The sequence below is a fragment of the Amblyraja radiata genome, chromosome 32 (assembly GCF_010909765.2).
Source record: "Amblyraja radiata isolate CabotCenter1 chromosome 32, sAmbRad1.1.pri, whole genome shotgun sequence".
Taxonomy (NCBI): domain Eukaryota; kingdom Metazoa; phylum Chordata; class Chondrichthyes; order Rajiformes; family Rajidae; genus Amblyraja; species Amblyraja radiata.
The window spans coordinates 12705659-12724732 of NC_045987.1; the positions used below are offsets into that span (position 1 = coordinate 12705659).

At 41.2% G+C, this 19074-nt stretch overlaps 1 protein-coding gene across 2 annotated transcripts in view; it reads left to right on the top strand.

Annotated features, from left to right (window-relative positions):
• Positions 1–19074, top strand: part of ass1 (argininosuccinate synthase 1) — a 96743-nt gene that overhangs the window by 55412 nt on the left and 22257 nt on the right. For both annotated transcript variants that reach the window (XM_033049101.1, XM_033049102.1), the window contains exon 11: positions 3496–3560. In XM_033049101.1, the coding sequence (XP_032904992.1) occupies positions 3496–3560 (65 nt within the window). The remainder of the gene's footprint in view (positions 1–3495; positions 3561–19074) is intronic.

A 19074-nucleotide genomic window follows, 5' to 3' on the forward strand; every position in this document is an offset into this window, starting at 1 on the left:
GTTAAGCATGTGAAGAATGAAATAAAATACCAGAGCACAAGGAGGCTGCAGTTTGGGTTATTCAGTAGAGCTACTGTTTGTGGGGGGAAAAGCTGTTTTATGTCTGGCTGTGGTGGCTTTGACAGTCCAGAGTCGCCTTCCAGAGGGAAGTGCTTCAAAGAGTTTGTGGCCAGGGTGAGAGGGGTTAGAGATTATCTTACCGGCTCGCTTCCTGGCCCTTGCAGTGTACAGTTCGTCGATGGGGGGGAAGGTTGCAGCCAACAACCTTCTCGGCTGATCGAACGATGCACTGCAGCCTCTGGATGTCATGCTTGGTGGCTGAGCCAAACCAGACTTTTGTGAAGAGAAGAATGCAATGATATGTGATCGTTTAACGTTTTCCACAGTGGCCATTTGGAATCATAGGGAGATGCAGCACAAAAATGGTCCCTTACAACATTTTCACAGACTCTTCCATTTACCAATACATTCAGGGTAATTTACAATGGCCAATTAATGCAGTGGCTCTTCAAGGAATGGAGTCTGATCCTGCACAACCCCTGCCATTAGTTTTAGGTCCTTGAGTCCTGGCAACATCCTTGTAAATCTTCTCTGCACCCTTTCCAGCTCTGCCACCAATCCCAAACCCTGATCTCCTGTCACAGTTCCTCCAACATGGGAAAGATGCCATGTTCCAAAAAAACCTTGAGCCTGAATTTAGTTTGGTTTGGTGAGACTGTGTGGAAACGGGGCCCTTCAGCCCACTGAGTCCACACCACACCCTTTCATACTAGTTCTATGTTATCCCACTTTCCCATCAATTCATTACAGTCAAGGGGCAGTTTAGAGGCCAGTTAACCTTTCAACATGCACAGTTTTTGGGACGTGGGAGTATACCAGAGTACCCAGAGGAAAACCCACGTGATCACGGGGAGAGAACGTGCAAATTCCACACAGACAGCATCCAAGATCGAGATCAAACCCGGGTTTCTGGTGGTGTAAGGCTGCCAGGGAAAAAAATTAATGGAATTCACCTACGAGACCTGGCGAAAACTTACGACATCACCTACAACAACCTACGACAGCAAAAATTGTCGCCACTGTCTCCGAAAATGTTTCAACGTGCTGAAAGTTTTGTGGCAGTCGCTTGTAGTCGCCCAAAAAATCGCCTAAGTGGGACAGGCCCATAAGCCTCCAATCACGGGCTCGAGGTAGCGTTGGGTCAAGATAGATATAAAGTGCTGGAGTAACTCAATGTGTCGGGCAGCATCTATGGAGAAAAAGGATCGGTGACGTTTCAGGTTGGGACCCTTCTTCAGGCCCGAAATGTCACCTGTCCACTTTCTCCAGAGATGCTACCTGACCTGCTGAGTTTCTCCAGCACTTTGTGTTTTCGGCAGTTCTTTGTTTCTACATAGTGTTCGTTGCAGGTCCAGTTTGTGGATGGAAACCCATAAAATGATTGTTTGATGCTCCTCTAGAAAATAAGAATGTCCAGGCCATTATATTTTTGCCTTAATATTCTGGTTATTAATACAGATTGGTGATATCAAAATTTGTCTGAATCAGTGAGGATTCTGTCACTAAAAATCCTCAGCGCTTTAATAATTTAAATAATATACAATTATCAAATAATATGAATAATAAATAATGTAGAGGATGCAGAATAATAGTGAGATGTTACTGGTATATTTTTGTAGATAAAAAGGTGCAGGTGTGCATATCAATTAAAAAATTAAGCTACATTCATCAACAATTTTTTTTCAATCAACATAGCGAATGTCAGTGACACTTTAGTTCATAATTATACCAACCAAACTCTAGTTCTAAACAAATAAATGTTCCAAATCTTTCGCTTTACGAACGGCACAGTTGGGACCCAGGGCTTGGTCTTGACTTTGGGTGCTGTCTCTGTGGAGTTTGCATTTTCTCCCTGTGACCATGTAGGTTTCCTCCAAGTGTTCTAGTTTCCTCCATGTCCCAAAGACATGCGAGTTTATAGGTTAATTGGCCTCTGTAAATTGCCCCAAGTGTGTAGAGAGTAGATTCGAAAGCGGAATTGCTTAGAACTAGTGTGAGCGGGTCATCTATGGTTGGCGTAGACTCGGTGGGCCAACGGACCTGCTTCCATGCTGTATCTCTGAACTTAACTGATGTTATCCATGTTTAGTTAGATACAAAATAGAAAGAGAGAAACGGGCCCTTTAACCCACAGAGTTTAGCACCAATCATGTTTAGCACAATTCATAAACATATGTGTCATGCTACAAATGCTGGTATGTAGTACCATCACAAGAAAATAACATGATAATTGTCCTAATGTTTGAGTCAAATGTAGACTAAAAGGAGATCTCTTCTGCCTGGTTTGTTGAATTTTATAGATTGTCTAATTCATACAGAATCACAATTGAAAAATTATTTTAGTTTCAAATTATTATTATGTATATTTTTCTCCAATAATGATTTGAAATTCAGACGGTGTCCATTTGAAACTGATGTGATTTATCGTAGGCTCTGTCTTTCGAGGGGATAAAAGGTCTGGGAAAGGGTTTATGCAATGTTAAATAAAACGTGCATCAATTCTGAGTTTTGTTTAGGTGGAAGTTTATTGTTTTGTTTTGTTCATGAAAGAATGCGTGACATAGCAATTATGTGTTGTATTGGGACAGAATGCTGCAATGATATAAAACTGAGCTTTATCCTCTTTTAAACTGTTATTTAAAAGATTGGGCAAAATGACTTCACACGCACAATGAGACTTGCATGAATACAGCTGTGATGTTAAAAAGGTTTATTTAAAAAAAAAAAACTTGTCTCCTGGTTTCTGTCACTTTTAATTGTCAACTTCCTCGCTTGCCATTCTTCTAAAAAAGCCACTTTAAGTGCCGTGTGTTTGCAAGATGAAAGCGGGATTTGCATTGCAATGAGTTTTTATGTGATGTTGAATAGACATGTATAAATGAGATTGGATTTACTGTATTTTTTTTCCTTGAGCCTACTGTGATGTCCTGAGTGGCTGCCGATCGCTGGCTGGACTGTGAGAATTCTGCATGGATTTTCGTCTATGTGTACCTTGAATGTGGCAGCCCTGGAGGTCTTCTTCCGGATTTAATCAGCTGCTCCCGACACCGCACTGCTCCAGCAGCATGCTGTCGACCTGGAGAATTGCCTCTTTGTGCACCACTCGACGTCTCCCTTCAAAGTGTGTGAAAAGATCAGCCTCATTTTATTCTAATCTGACTTCACTGCTATTCAGGCCCCGACAAAGTGCCGGGCTGTGTGCCTTGGAATTGTGCAGCCAAACTAAAAAATCTTGACATCCTTTAATGAGGCAGAATGTCCATTGTGTGAGTTTATCTCACTGTCTCTCAGTTGACTGGCCCTTTTCTAACCTCCACCATATTAATGTCTACATCACTTGAGCCTATTAGTTAATGCCCTGTGGTACCTTTTATGGGGGTGATTTCCCCAGTCTGAAAAGGAAACTGAACTATGTCATTCATCCTTTTTTTCCAGGAGTAAGCATGGGGTTGGACGCATAGACATCGTAGAGAATCGTTTCATTGGCATGAAATCACGCGGTAAGGGACTTCTGATGGATCCGATTTAATGTTTTTTAAATCTGTTTTTATGCGGTTCTCTCCATACAAGCCAAGTATATATGTTGACCTCGCCTGACCGAGTTTATCTGTTGCCGCATTCAGAGATTAATTAATTGATCTCCAAGTGGTTCCACGTCTACCTGCAGTCTTGTATTACCCAGGAGATCAGTCTGAAGAAGGGTTTCGACCCGAAACATCGCCCATTCCTTCTCTACAGAGATGCTGCCTCACCCGCTGAGTTACTCCAGCATTTTGTGTCTACTTTTGATTTAAACCAACATCTGCTGTTCTTTCTTACGCCCAGGAGATCATGCAATGGCAGTTCTGGGTTTCAGAATATGATATAAATTTCCAGAATTGTGCTTTTGTTGTTCTGCTTCTTTTGGGACCGTGGATCACACTTGCAAGATTATATTATTATTTTAGAGTGGTTGAATATGTGAAAAAAAAGTATTGAAATTAAAACTAATGGACTCGTGTATGTTTGTCCATATTCTAGCATCCTCTATCTTTAATCTTTGATCATTCTGGTCAAAAGAATGGATCGACTGGGCTTAAATTCACTGGAATTTAGAAGGATGAGAGGGATCTTATAGAAACATATAACATTCTTAAGGGATTGGACAGGCTAGAAGATGCAAGAAAAATGTTCCCCATGTTGGGGGGGGGGGGGGGGGGGGGTCCAGAACCAGGGGTCACAGTTTAAGAATAAGGCGTAGGCCATTTAGGATTGAGATGAAGAAAACCTTTTTCAGCCAGAGAGTTGTGAATCTGTGGAATTCTCTGCCACAGAAGGCAGTGGAGGCCAATTCATTGGATGTAATCAAGAGAGAGAGATATTATAGCTCTTGGGGCTAATGGAATTAAGGGATATAGGGAGAAAGCAATAACTGGGTACTGATTCTGGATGATCAGCCATGATCATGTTGAATGGCGGTGCTGGCTCGAATGGCCTACTCCTGCACTTATTTTCTATGTTTCCATCAATGTTACATCCTGATTTCAGCAGCCCTGTGCTTTGCTGTCAAGGCCTGAAACTCTGCAATTCCTTCCTCAAACCTTGCTGCCCTAGTCCATTTGCTTCTATTAAGATGTAGAGTCATAGTCTCGTACAGTGTGAAAACCAGCCCTTTGGCCCAACTTGCCCATGCTAGCCAACATGCCTCATATACACTAGTCCCACCTGCCTGTATTTGGCTCGTATCCCTCTAAACCTATCATATCCATCTACCATAAGTTATGATTGTACCTGCCTCAACTACCTCCTCTGGCAGCTCATTCCATAAACCTGTGTGATGTGATGTGTGCGTGAGATGGGTGTGTGTGTGATATTTTTGAAAAAAGTTGCCCTTCAGCTTCCTATCAAATCTTTCCTTCTTATGTATTATAAGAAAAATGTGCTTGTGCTGGAGATTTATGAAGATTTCGCTGGGACTGGAAAATTGCAGACCCAGAAAAATGTGATAAGTTGAGTTTTTTTAGGAACAGGAGGCTGAGGGGAGATTGAGTTGAGATGTTTAACATTGAGGGATCTGGCTGTTTCCTTCTGCAAGGGGGTTCGAAACAAGGAGGCATGGACGTAAAGTAATTGATAGAAAGAGGGAGATGAGGTAAATGACCGCCGGGATGGTGGCTGGGTCTAGAACCATCCATGTCTGGTGATAGAGGCAGAAACCCTCATCATATTTAAACATTATTCAAATGCGTGCTTGAAAAACCTGTACCTGCGAGGCTGCAGAACCTGGCTGCATGTTGCATTGGACTGTACGTCACATAGGGTTGAAGAACACTCTTGATTTTCACTGGCCCAATGGGCCAAACGGCCAGCTTGTGTGTTCCTGATTATAGTCGTCATCATACAGCACGGAAAAAGGCTCTTCGGCCCATCTCGTTGATGATGCCCCATCCACACTAGTTCCATTTGCCTGGATTTGCCTCTTATCCTTCTAAACCTAAACCTGGTTCATGTTTCAGTGACTCTTTGGACCCTATCTAGATATCTGAGCATTTGGATGCCTCTCCTAACCAATTAAGTGACCTGGTGTTTGCTTTGTTTAACGCTCCAGTGAAATGCCTCGGGACATTTATGCAGATCGTTATAATATCACTTAGTAAAATTAGTGCAAATTCAATGCTCAACATTGTGAGGCAATTGTCCTTTAAGTTTGCGTGTTGCCATTTTTATATACAATAATAAAATGATGCTGAACTTAGTAAAGATGATTCCATTGAGGAGCAGACGAGGAATTCTCCTTGTTGGACGAGCTGATTAAACAAGTGCAGCTGATTATACTTCTGGGCTCTGAATATTAATTAATTTAACTAGTAATCAGTGCTAAACACAAATCAATAACATCTGTGAAAACCATAATTAACTGTCTCTCAAAGCTTCCTAAAACCTAATGGGATAATTTACATCCCTTGGTAAGTGCATTAATTGTATAGTAAACAGTGCAGCCTTTTGTAAACCCAATCTATTATCAGTAGAGAAAAATAAAACCATGGTTTTTTAAACAAAAAAAGGAATGGAGGGCAGATGTGGAGTCGACCTTGGCAATGAGCCAAGGGAATTAGACAAAGAAAAGTTGGTATAGATCTCTTCAGGCGACCAAAGAGACATTTTTGTAACTGAACTAAGAGGCTTGATGAGGGCACTACTGTTGATGTTGTGTACATGGATCTTCAAAAGATGTTAAATTAAACCATCCCATTGACAACTAGAGAACAATCCTGAGATCCTATCTACGTCATTGGAGACCCTCGGACTTTACTGGACATTATCTTGTGCTGCAAGTTAGTCCCTGCATCACGTTGGTGCACTGTGGACGGCTCGATTGTAATCATTTACAGTCTTATCGCTGTCTGGTTAGCACACAACTGAAAGCTTTTCACTGTATCTCGGTACACATGATAATAATATACTAAAGTAAAATATTGCAAAATAAGTACTAATAAAAAACACCATGTGGAATAATAGCAGCAGGAGGAGCATGAATATAACATTACTCTGCATGAAGCTGATTGTTTGCCGCTACAGGGAGATGGATAATGGAGTTCCCAAAGATTTATATTTCAACTAAAGCCATTCCTGTTGCATGTTGTAGAGATAATCCAGAAGGTCAATAGGGGCAGGGCAGTACAGGCAGTCGATATTGACTTTGGAAAGGTTCTACATTAGATCATATGGGATCCAAGGAGAGCTAACTAACAATTGAATACATAATTGGCTTGGTAATGGGGAGCAGAGGGTGATGATGGAAGGTATTATTTTTCACTTGGGAGGCCCGTAATTAATAATGGACCCCGGGGATCGGATCTGGGCCCATTGCTGTTTGCCATCTATAGCAACCATTTGGCTCGGAAATGTGCAACTGGCATCGTAGATGATGAGGAAGATTATCAAAAACTACAGTGGGATCTTGGTCATCCGGATAAGTGGGCTGAAGAATGGCAAATACAATTTAATTCAAATAAGTTGGACATGAATGGACAGAGCACTATTTAAAATGTGCAGATATCATAAAACGTGCATGTGCAGTGATTGGTGATGGACCGGTGGCCACTGAGCTTTAAAGCAGAGCAGTGCCAAGTGATACATTTTAGTCGGAGGAACAAATAAAGGCAATAGAGATGAGGAGAAATGTCTTTAGCCAGACAATAATGAATCTGTGGAATTCATTGCCACAGATGGCCGTGGAGGCCAAGTCTTTGGATATTTTTATCGCGGAGATTGATAGGTCTTGATTAAAAGGACGTCAAAGGTTACAGGGAGAAGGCAGGAAAATGGGGTTGAGTGGGGAAAATAGATCAGCCATAATAAACAAATTGATGGGTTAAATGGCCTAATTCTGCTCCGATGTCTTATGGCGAGTACTCTTAAAATAGCGGAGTCAGGGGATATGGGGAGAAGGCAGGAACGGGGTACTGATCACATTGAATGGCGGTGCTGGCTCGAAGGGCCAAATGGCCTATTCGTACGTCTATTGTCTACTGAGCACCAAGGGTTGAACACAAAATGCTGAGCTAACAGTGTATCAGAATGATGCCTGATGCAATCAGTTACTCCAGCACTTCATTCTACACCAGATTCCAGCATGTGTAGTTCCTTGTCCCTTACTGAGTGGGAACTGTTACGCTGGCTTCACTTAAATCAAACTGGGACATGCATCTTAGTGAATTGAACGTGCAACAACATTAGGCTTTAAACTCATCGCGAGGCAGAGTTTGAGCGGTAATTTTAAAAAATGAAGGAGAATAGACCAGGTGTTTGTGCATGGATAGCAAAATGGGCAATGGAATGAATGAAGGCTCATTTTCTGAATTCACACGACATTCATAACAAAGATGGGTAAATGATGCAGAGAAATGGGTCAATGTCATTGTCCCTGCAGATTTGTGACTGGAAAATGATCAAGGCACTGGAGGCAATTGAAGAATTGTCTTTCTCTATTGTAGAAACAGAGGAGAGACAGTCCTTGAGGACTTCTCCCACCTCCTGGAGCTCCACACACGATGTTCACCTTGGTCCTTGATGGACCCCAGTCTCTCCCTAGTTACCCTTTTCCCTAAAATACGTAAAATCACTTTTGAACTCTTCGGAATCTTTGTCAAGACTACCTCATGCCCCCTTATTGCCATTGTAATTTATTTCTTAAGTGTTCCCCTAATCTCTTCCAGGGAGTCACTGGATCCCATCTGCCTGTACTTGAGAAACACACCTTTATTCCTGATCAGATCCTCAATCTCTTGACCTCTAGAGCTTCTACTGCCAGCTTTGCCTTTCACTCTAATGTGCAGACCTTAAACCTCTACTATCTCACTTTTAGTAGCCTGCCGGTAGTTCTGATTTGTTGGGTTGGAAGTTTACAATCCAGCAGTATGAATGTTCATAAGTGGGAGGAGCAGAATTAGGCCATTTTGCCCATCAAGTCTACGCCATTAAATCATGGCAGATCTAACTCTCCCCCTCAACCCCATTCTCCTGCCTTCTCCCCATAACCTCTGACACCTGTACTAATCAAGAATCTATCTATCTCTGCCTTCAAAAAATTATCCATTGACTTGGCCTCCACAGCCTTCTTTGGCAATGAATTCCGCAGCTTCACCTTCTGACAAAAGAAATTCCTCCATCTCCTTCCTAAAAGAATGTCGGTTGTTCCTAGGTAGAAACAATTTGCTGGAGTAACTCACCGGGTGAGGCAGCATCTATGGAGAGAATGAATTAGCGACGTTTCGGGTCGAGATCCTTCTTCAGACAGATGTAAGGGGAGGGGGCAGGACAGTACGACAGGAGGCGGAGACAGTAAGACTAGTGGAAGAACTGGTAAAGGGGAGGGGATGGAGAAAGAAAGCAAGGGCTACCTGAAGTTAGAGAAGTCAATATTCATACCGCTGGGGTGTAAACTACCCAAGTGAAATATGAAGTGCTGTTCCTCCAATTTGTGCTGGGCCTCACTCTGACAATGGAGGAGGCCCAGAACAGAAATGTCAAATTGGGAATGGGAGGGGGAGTTGAAATGCTAGGCCACCGGGAGATCAGCTTGGTTAATGCGGACTGAGCGGAGGTGTTCAGCAAAATGATCGCCGAGTCTGCGCTTGGTCTCACCGATGTAGAGAAGTTGACACCTGGAACAGCGGATGCAGTAGATGAGGTTGGAAGAGGTGCAAGTGAATCTCTGCCACACCTGGAAAGACTCTGAGTCCTTGGATTGAGTCAAGGGGGAGAGGTAAAGGGACAGGTGTTGCATCTCCTGCGGTTGCAGGGGAAAGTACCCGGGGAGGGGGTGGTTTGAGTGGGAAGGGATGAGTTGACCAGGGAGTTACGGTGGGAGATGGGAAGATGTGGCCAGTAGTGGGATCTCTTTGGAGGTGGCGAAAATGTTGGAGAATTATATGCTGTACGCGATGGCTGATGGGGTGGAAGGTGGGAGTAAGAGGGGGACTCTGTCCTTGTTACGAGTGGGGGGAAGGGGGAGTAAGAGCGGAGCTGCGGAATTTCGAAGAGACCCTAGTGAGAGTCTCATCTATAATGGAAGATGGGAACCCCCGTTCCCTAAAGAATGAGGACATCTCCGATCTTGATTGTTCCTTTATTGATTTCTCCAACTTCAAGTAATCCTTGCATCCCCTCTCTCTCCACCCCTCCCCACCCTAGTCATCATACTAGTTTCACTGTCGTCCAGTTGAGTTTCGCTGTCTGTATAACTCCTTACCACCTACCCCACCGCCATCAATGGACTACCGTGGGCTCCACCTTTCCTTGACCATCGTTAGTGTCCATGTAGGCTGGGACATAAGGAAAGATTGAGAAGTCCAGGTGACAGTCTGTCTTTGTTAATGGCTAATGTGGGTTTTGAGTAAACAATCCATATTGAAACCTCTTTTCTAGATTGTTTGCCTATTCAAAACTGAATAACAATGCCATCTATGTTCTGTGGCTGTGTTTATTAACATTTTAATTACCTATGCTTTTGTTTACCACAGGCATGACATTTAGAACGGATATTGTGCATTCAGTTTGTGGTTTTTGTTTTGTGTGCTCTCTTGCCCTGGTTAAAAGAAAGAAAATTGTGAAGAGAGATCCAAAAATTAGTATTAACACCTCGAGCTGTAGAAATACTTTCATTGTGCGCCAGTCAAACAAAAACCGTAATTAAAAGGCCTTGTGACTGCACATCAATTTAAAACTTGATGCATCACATCATATATAATAGATCAATGAATGTATTGTGTCTGCACTATCAAAGAACGGTTGGGCCTATTAGAGATATTGTTAATTGACAAATGCAAGATTTATGTAGAGAGTGATTCTGTTGTTCCAAGGAGACTGAAATTAGTCACTTGTTTCACATTTGTAGCAAGTGCTATTTTAAGTCTGTTATAAATCAGGAGAAAAATTAATATCGCATATTTCCAGAAAATAAGAAGTGCGGGACAAGGTAGCAAGGCATTGAATTAATCACTGATTTCTGTAATTCTGTGCACTGTGCAGTCAACATTACATTATTTGAAATCAATTTGATAAAAGCCATCGACTTTAGGTGTTAACTTAATTTAAATTTTCCTATCCTTCATTGAAATTCTGTAAACAAAATGGATAGGTTTTCTGGGACAATTTCCCGTTCCTCTTCCTTTCTCTTCTCTTTCCTCCTGTCTCCCATCTTCCTTGTCAGCTTGGGTTTCTGTTTGTGCAGTGGACTCAACCTGAAATGGGTGCAGAGCCATCATATTGAACCCTTTTTTGATCTTGTGCCCCAATACCATCTGCAGGCCAACAGGATTAGCTTAGTTGGGGTGTCTTGGTCAGTGTGGATGAATTGAGCTGAAAGGGCCTATCAAGCTACAAAGCACAATGTTGGAGGAAGTCATGAGGTCAGGAAGCATTTGAGGAGGGAATGGACAGATGGTGTTTCGGGATGGGACCTCTCCACAGATGCTGCCTGGCCCACCGAGTTCCTCCAGCATTTTGTGTTTTGCTCAAGATTCCAGTATCTGCAGTTTTGTGTGTCTTTATCTTCTAACTCCTTGATACCCTTATCCTAACGTCTATCAATACTTGTCTTCAGTATATTCTGTAAATTAATAATCAACATTTTTTTTAAAAAACTTGCCTGCATCTCTCCTTTTATTTATCACATTTATTTGATCACATTTTATTTGTTTCTCTGATTGTGGCATCTACGTGTTGAGTTGAGTTTAGTTTGTCAAGTGGACAAAGGTACAGTGAAAAGCTTTTCTTGCACGCTATCCATTCAGCAGAAAGATAATGCATGATTACAATCGAGCCATTTACACTGTTTAGATATATGATAAGGGAATAATGTTTAGCGCAAGGGATATATCTGTAATGTTAAGGGCCTGTCTCACTTGGGCGTTGCTTGCACGTCATTTAAGCGACATAATTTATGCGTCACGACGCGAGCATGACGTGCATTACGCGCGCATGGTGTGTGGTGACGTGCAGTAGCGCGCGGCGCCACCTGTGTGAAGCGCAAATGACGCCCAAGTGAGACAGGCCCTTTGGGCAAATATCTGTAATGTTATGCACAACGACTATTCGTGTCCTTCTGAATACTGACATGAACCAATCTGTGAGCATTTTGAAAATTGCTTTTTTATTTCTCTTGCCTAGGTCAGTAACTTAACATTTTATCTGTTAAATTCCACTAACTATTCTCTTGTCTACTTGCATGACCTGCACTAAACGCGGACTGTTTACTTAATCAGTATTGAAAAGAAAGCAATCTCAATAACCAGACAGGAATTTTCATAATATTAATTTCTCTCTGCCTTGGGGCACAGTGGAGTTGCTTGGCTTTTATTGCTGTGGAATCTGTTGTATTTGCCCATCCAGATTCCACACACCACCATAAACCACAGGTTCCCATTTACAAATACAGTCCGTCTTTTCTTTTGAAACTTTAGGAAACCATTGAGCCCATCGGGTCCATGGTGACTTTCAGAGCAATAGTTCCTTTTCCCTAATGGATTTCTGTGAAACCTAGCCCACGGAATCAACAGACTACCTCTATTCTTGTGTAGGAAGGAACTGTAGATGCGGGTTTAAACCAAAGATGGACACAAATATCTAGAGTAACTCACAAAGGAATAGGTGACGTTTTGGGTCGAGACCCTTCTTCAGACTGAATTATTGCTTCTTTAGCAATAAAAGTTTAAATTTGTTGGAAAGAGCAAAATTAGAGTCCAGCAATAAAAGTTATTGTCAAAATAATAGGAAATGTAAGTTCTGAGGGTGTGCAGAAGCTAATGGTATTGATGCATTTAAGGAGATTCATAAATTTACAATGAAGAAAGAACAAGACTATAGAAAGTCTACTTGATGCCGTGGGCTTACAGATCAATAAGGTTTTATCCTCAACCAATGTAATTCAGACAGTATCTGGTCACTTTTCTCCATATTGTTGAAAAGACTTTTGATGTGTAGTTGGAAGTTGAGTTGTAATACGAATGGCTGCCAGCAATAAAGTGCAAGTTGAGATGCAAGATGTTTTTGGATCCTTAAAGGTTGTGAAAGTCTTTGAATTGAAGGAGTGGATCTCTTTGTAAAGTTTCATCCAGATAATGCTTAACGTGCTAATCCACATTGCATTTGAATTTTCAAGAAATCTGAGTGTTTGGTGTATTGAGAAAAAGGAATGCTGTCAAAATAAGGTTATTGTCGGAGCAAGAGTTGAGTTCTGCTTCTGAGCTATCCCGGGTAAATATTGAGAGGTGACTATTTGGGGCAACGGTAGATTTGGTGCCTTACTGCACCAGAAACCTGGTTCGATCCTGACTACAGGTGCTGTCTGTACTGAGTTTGTACATTCTCCCTATGACCATGTGAGTTTTCTCTGGGTGCTCTGGTTTCCTCCCACGCTCCAAAGACCTAAAGGTTTGTAGGTTAATTTGCTTCGGTAAAAATTGTAAATTGTCCCTAGTGTGTAGGATAATGCTAGTGTACAGGGTGATTGCTGGTGGGCCAAAGGGCTTGTTTTCATGCTGCATCTCTAAACATTGCTAATCTCCCTATTAACCAGGAGGACAATTATACGAGTTAAAAACAAAAACACTACATTCAGAAAAAAACAACTTGAAATCTGCATCCTGCCACTCCAGAATATTATGGCTTACAGAAATAACCAAATTCTCTAAACACTTAAACAATGATTAGTTTAGAATATGAAGTATAATCTAGAAAATATACTGTGTGGAAAGATAAACGACTATAATGTCTCTATTCGCAGCAGAGACACAGTTGCCAAGTGAGCTTGTGCTGTCTTGCACCTATTGATGAAGTGCTGTCAATATTCTCTGAGTTTGTGTAAATACGAGAGAGCAAAAGATCCTTGAAATGTCAGACTTCATTTCATCCTCAAGCCAGATAAGCAGTTGCCCACAACCTTTTAGTCTCAAGCCCCTGTCAAAGCAAATGCTCCTCCACTCTGACGCCTACTGCTGACCAGGTACCAGAACTGTAAAAGCATAACATTTAGCATTATTGCGGTATTTAACTTCATTCTGTTATACTTGATTTAACACTCCAGCTCAGGAGTCATTGAAATCATCGCACAGAAGGAGGCCATTGTGCATTGCCACTGCTATCTCTACAAATCGTAGCCGACTGCCCTAATTCCATCTCCACTGAATCTTGCACCTTTCACAGTCATTCCATACAAATGCTTTTGAAAATGTACATCTATATAAAATTTTTTTTTTTGCTTCTGTAACCTTGTGGCAAAATATTCCACATTCTTATTAGTACTCTAAATGTGAAACTATGTCTACTTTCTCCGCATCATCTTTCTAGTCAATCCTTCTTTTTAATAATTTGCAAAATGCTGATAAGAATTTGACTATTTCCTTTTGTAAATTTTGAAAATCTCTTGCATCTTTCCTCTTTTTCTTCACTTTCATTGAGAGGGAGAGAGAGGGGGGGGGGGGGGGAGATGCCTTTTTATAAAAAAATAATTGTAATTTGAATTACTCATGAATTTTCCCTGTATAATTTTCACAGTTCTAATATGCTTATAATGGGGGTTGCTAAAGTGTAGTTTCTAACAAAGGCATCAGTCTGAAGAAGGGACCCCGACCCAAAACGTGTCTGTCCATTTCCCTGCCTGATCCGCTGAGATCCTTCAGCACTTTGTTTTGCCTCAACAATGTTGTGCTCAAGTTCAACATCACACCATTGATTTAAATCCATTACCTCTTTCTATGCACAGTAGACCTCTGCTTGATTCATGGGTTTCTCTGCACTTTTGCAAGAATTTTGCATCATATGCTTGTATATTCATCCCTTCTAATCGGGCCAATTAGGATGTAAATCGCTTTAATGCGTTAATAAAAACTAAAGCTTACTACCATTTTCTCGATTAAATTGAATCAGCCAACCATGTGCCTTTTCCATGATCTGTTTCCCACATGTAATTCCTTTTTTTTGCACATTTTTTAGTTCTGACATTTGTTCTTTCAAATATCGCCATTAGATTCTGACAGTTTCAAGTCTTATCTGAAAGATAAGATTCCACTGTAAAGCTTCTTTCCTCTGTCTCTGGAGAGAGATAAACCGACTGATGTTTGCCAGTCGGGAAGCCCAGAAGCCGGCTGCAACCGGAGATCCCAATAACAAGATCCAAAAGTTTGGAGATTAGTTTATTTATTATTATGGTGTTGAAGACTGAGTTGTGGTCAACGAATAGCATCCTGATGCAGGGTGATCATATTGCCATGGTGATCCACAGCTGAATGTGGGTGTATAGGTTAATTAGTTTAGTTTAGAGGTACAATGTAGAAACAGGCCCTTCGGCCCACTGGGTCCCCGCCGACAAGCGATCCCCGCTTATTAATGCTGTCCTACACACACTAGGGACATTTTTTACATTTTTACCAAGACAATTTACCTACATACCTGTACGTCTTTGGAGTGTGAGGGGATACTGAAGATCTTGGAGAAAACCCACGCAGGTCACTGGGAGAACGTATAAACTCTGTACAGACAGCACCTGTAGTCGGGATCGAACCCGGGTCTCCGGCGCTGCAAGTGCTATAAGGCAGCAACTCTACCGCTACGCCACTGTGCCGCCCTTTAATTGGCCTCTGTAAATTGTCCTTAGTATGTAAGGAATGGCTTAGAAAGTGGGATAAAATAAAAATAGAGTGAGCAGGTGGTCAGCATGGGCCAAATGGGCTGAATGGCTTGTTTCCATGCTGAATCTCTAAAACTCTGGCACCATCTTAAGTTGTGTGGCAGTGCAAAGTTGTCATCTCTATCTCCTTCATGGAGTACCAGAGCATCCTCTCTCCTGACATTGTTACACAGTCTTGAATATGTGTCCTTTCCCATTTCCATCGATTCCTTCTCAGGAGATTTGATGTTCCAGTGGATGTTTCCTTGTTTAGCAACGAATAGTCAGATTTCTCGCCATTGGGGAAATCCTTACCCTCTCAAATGTAGGCCATGATTAATAAGTGAAGTGCAAATGGGGTCATGTATGGACCGTAACAATGTGGGCTGACACTGAGGCAAAGGAACACGAGCACAAACAGCAGAAAAATTCACCATTTGTGGAAACTGAAATAGATGAACAAATTTGAGAGACTAGAATTAAGGTTCATCTAGTATATCCAAGAAAGTTTTACAATGATTTCTAAAAGACCTTTTGCATAAACTAAAATATTATTTGAACCATGCATGAGGTTTTAGAGGTTAGAACTGAAAACTGAAGTCTGACGAAAGGTCTCTACCCGAAACGTCACCCATTCCTTCTCTCCGGAGATGCTGCCTGTCCCGCTGAGTTACTCTAGCTTTTTGAGTCTATTTTGGTTTAAACCAGCATCTGCAGTTCCTTCATACACATTAAAACTGAGAAATAGTTGGTTGAGGTTTTGTAGTTTGTCTTGCAGTGGGTTGTACATTGATTGCGATATCATGGGCAAAGATAAATTGAACCTGATTGCCGATGACTTCAAATATCCAAGATGACTCTTCAGGATTGTACTTTGGTCCTAAGCTGTCAGAAGTGTTTTCTTTGGAATGGCAAATAGACCAAGGCCACATCTATTCTCTCAGTGCAACGTCAAACAAATTCCAAATTATTATTGGAAAGAGATATTTTCCTGATTTCCAGGCCAATACTGATCTTTTAATTAAGATCTCTGAATAGTTTTACCTGATTATTAAGTTTATTGTTTACAAATGCCTCATTAACGTTAAAGCTGTTTGAGGTGATGGGAGAAAGGGTATCAAAAGTAAAGTGTGTTTAGAAACAGAAAAATATGTGCAGGAGTAGGCCATTCGGCCCTTTGAGCCAGCACTGCCATTCAATATGATCATGACTGATCATCAAAAATCAGTGCCCCGTTCCTACTTTTTCCCCATATCCCTTGATTCCTTTAGCCCTAAGAGCTAAATCTAACTCTCTTGAAAACATCCAGTGAATTGGCCTCAACTGCCCTCTGTGGCAGAGAGTTCTACAGATTCACAACTCTCTGGGTGAAGAAATGTTTCCTCATCTCAGTCCAAAATGGCCTACCCCTTATTCTAAAACTGTGACCCTGGTTCTGGACTCCCCCAACATCGAGAACCTTTTTCCTGCATCTAGCCTGTCCAATCCTTTAAGAATTTTATATGTTTCTATAAGATCCTCTCTCATCCTTCTAAATTCCAGTGAAATTCTTGCTGCTGTTTTACAGACCTGTTAACACAATAGCAGCCAATAAATATACAATAATAAATTATACAATAAATGAATAAGAGTAATACTAGGTAACTAGCCCACAATCATGCAGTCCATAGTAGATCATAGTTGCTAAGGTTTATGTTGTGCAGTGTTCAAGAGCCTGATGGTGGTTTGGAAGAAGCCGTTCTGATGTTACTAAGCAAGCAAGCGTCTTGTTCAATATCAATTCAGTTTGAACTGTTTTTAATTATGACGCTAAAAGTGCAAATAATATATGCACCTCAGCAATATGATCATTTCCCAAAATAGGATAATATCTTGGAGCAAATTTAGTTATTGGTATACTGTCATGTTGATAACATACCGCTCAAGTCAGTCTGAAGAAGGGTCTCAACCTGAAACATCACCCATTCCTTCTCTGCAGAGATGCTGCCTGTCACACTGAGTTGCTCCAGCATTTTGTAATCTATCTTCGATTTAAACCAGCAGCTGCAGTTCTTTCCTACAAATTTATACTGCTTCAGCTTGTGCATATTAATTTAAGAACCAAATCTTTTTGGTGTTCGTAAATGAACCCGCAAATTTAAGGTCCTGATATTTTAATTTTCAATGGTACAAGTCAGATAAATATAAGACTACTTGTTGAAGATTCTGCACCAGAGGCCAATTAGTTATTGCATCTGTGAATCGAATTCTCTTTCTCACTATTATGAATCCTCGAGTTTTTTTTCCCGTTCCCGGTGAAAAATCAGAATTGTTTGAAGCTAGCAGCTACTAGTAGCTGTGGTCTCTTGCTATATCCTCGTTCAACGGGAAAACATTAGGAGACTTCAGTGCATCAAGTCTGCAATAAATCTGAGTGCCTATCAGCATGAAGTGAACAGATTATTTGACTTGGTTCTGACAAGCAATTACTTAATTTTTTACACGTGTCACCTCCTGTTTCCTGATGGAGTACAAGAATTCTCTGTCTTTCGACAGAAGTGCAGGAAGATTACTAGCTTCCAAAGCTGACTTACTCTTTTTGTTCATTCACCAACAAGACAAATGTCAGAACACTCAATACATTGGAAGAGGGAAGTAATAGAATAGTCATTGTTTGTGCTCTGTTGACAGGTGTGATGAAACTGCCGAAATCAATTGCTGCAAGCCCATTGCAATTGGCAGAATTAAAGATAAATAAGAATTAAAGAAAATAAAAAGAATGGTAGGTAAAATTTACAAGGAAAGAGAGGGCATAAAAACATTGGAGCTGGTATTTCCTAGTGTTTGCCTTCAATTTCTATGAATTCTCCCCTCATTTGTTCAGCTGCTCTGCTGAATCAAACTCTATAAAAAGATTTTGAGAACACTATTGCAACCTAAAATGACTCTTGTCCTTGATGTTTAGTTCCCATTTCCACAGTAATTGATTTTAAAAGCATTTCTGTTGGCAATGAAATGCCAGGTAAAAAGAACTTCAGAAATCTCCCTCAACCGCCCTCTTCCCACCCCACCCTTAATAAGATCATAAGAGATAGGAGCAGAATTAGGCCATTTGGCCCATCAAGTCTACTCTGCTATTCAATCATGGCTGACCTATCTCTCCCTCCTAACCCCGTTCTCCTGCCCTCTCCCCATAACCTCTGACACAATCTATCTATCTCTGTCTTAAATATATCCACTGACTTTTCCTCCACCGTCTTCTGTGGCAAAGAATTCCACAAATTCACCACCCTTCGACTAAATAAATTCCTCCTCATCTCCTTCCGAATACATTTTTTTTTTGGTGTTTTGGGCTGAATAAAAGTAGGAAACGCTCACGAATAAACTGCCCTGCCTAAATGATTTAATCCCAGAAATGAGTGCTGCTTTCTAATTGAACATAGTCAGCAGTGGCTCAGAGCTGAGTCGTGGGTTCAAAACTCACTGGAGCAACTGAGCACCAAAATCAAGACCTACTCATTGATGTAATAGAATTAGATCCTTTATTTGTCAGATACTGGGGAAAATCCTACACTGTAGTCGTGGTTAATATCTTTCAAACAGGCCGTTGAAGTGTCTGCCCTGTCAAGTGGACGTAATTAACAACGCAGGAATGTGGGTCTTATTCAATACTTACCTTGAAGTAGAATCACATCAATGGGTAATCAAGAGATTGGTGTTTGTCTCAGTCTGCAATGGACAAATTATCTGAGTACTTGTGCAGTGTAGTTGCAGGCAGATGTCACTTTACAACAGTGACTACCACACTGCAGAAGTATTTTATTAGTAGCAGTAGCACTTTTAGACAGGGATGTGAAACATGCTATGAATTTGCAGGTCTATTAAGG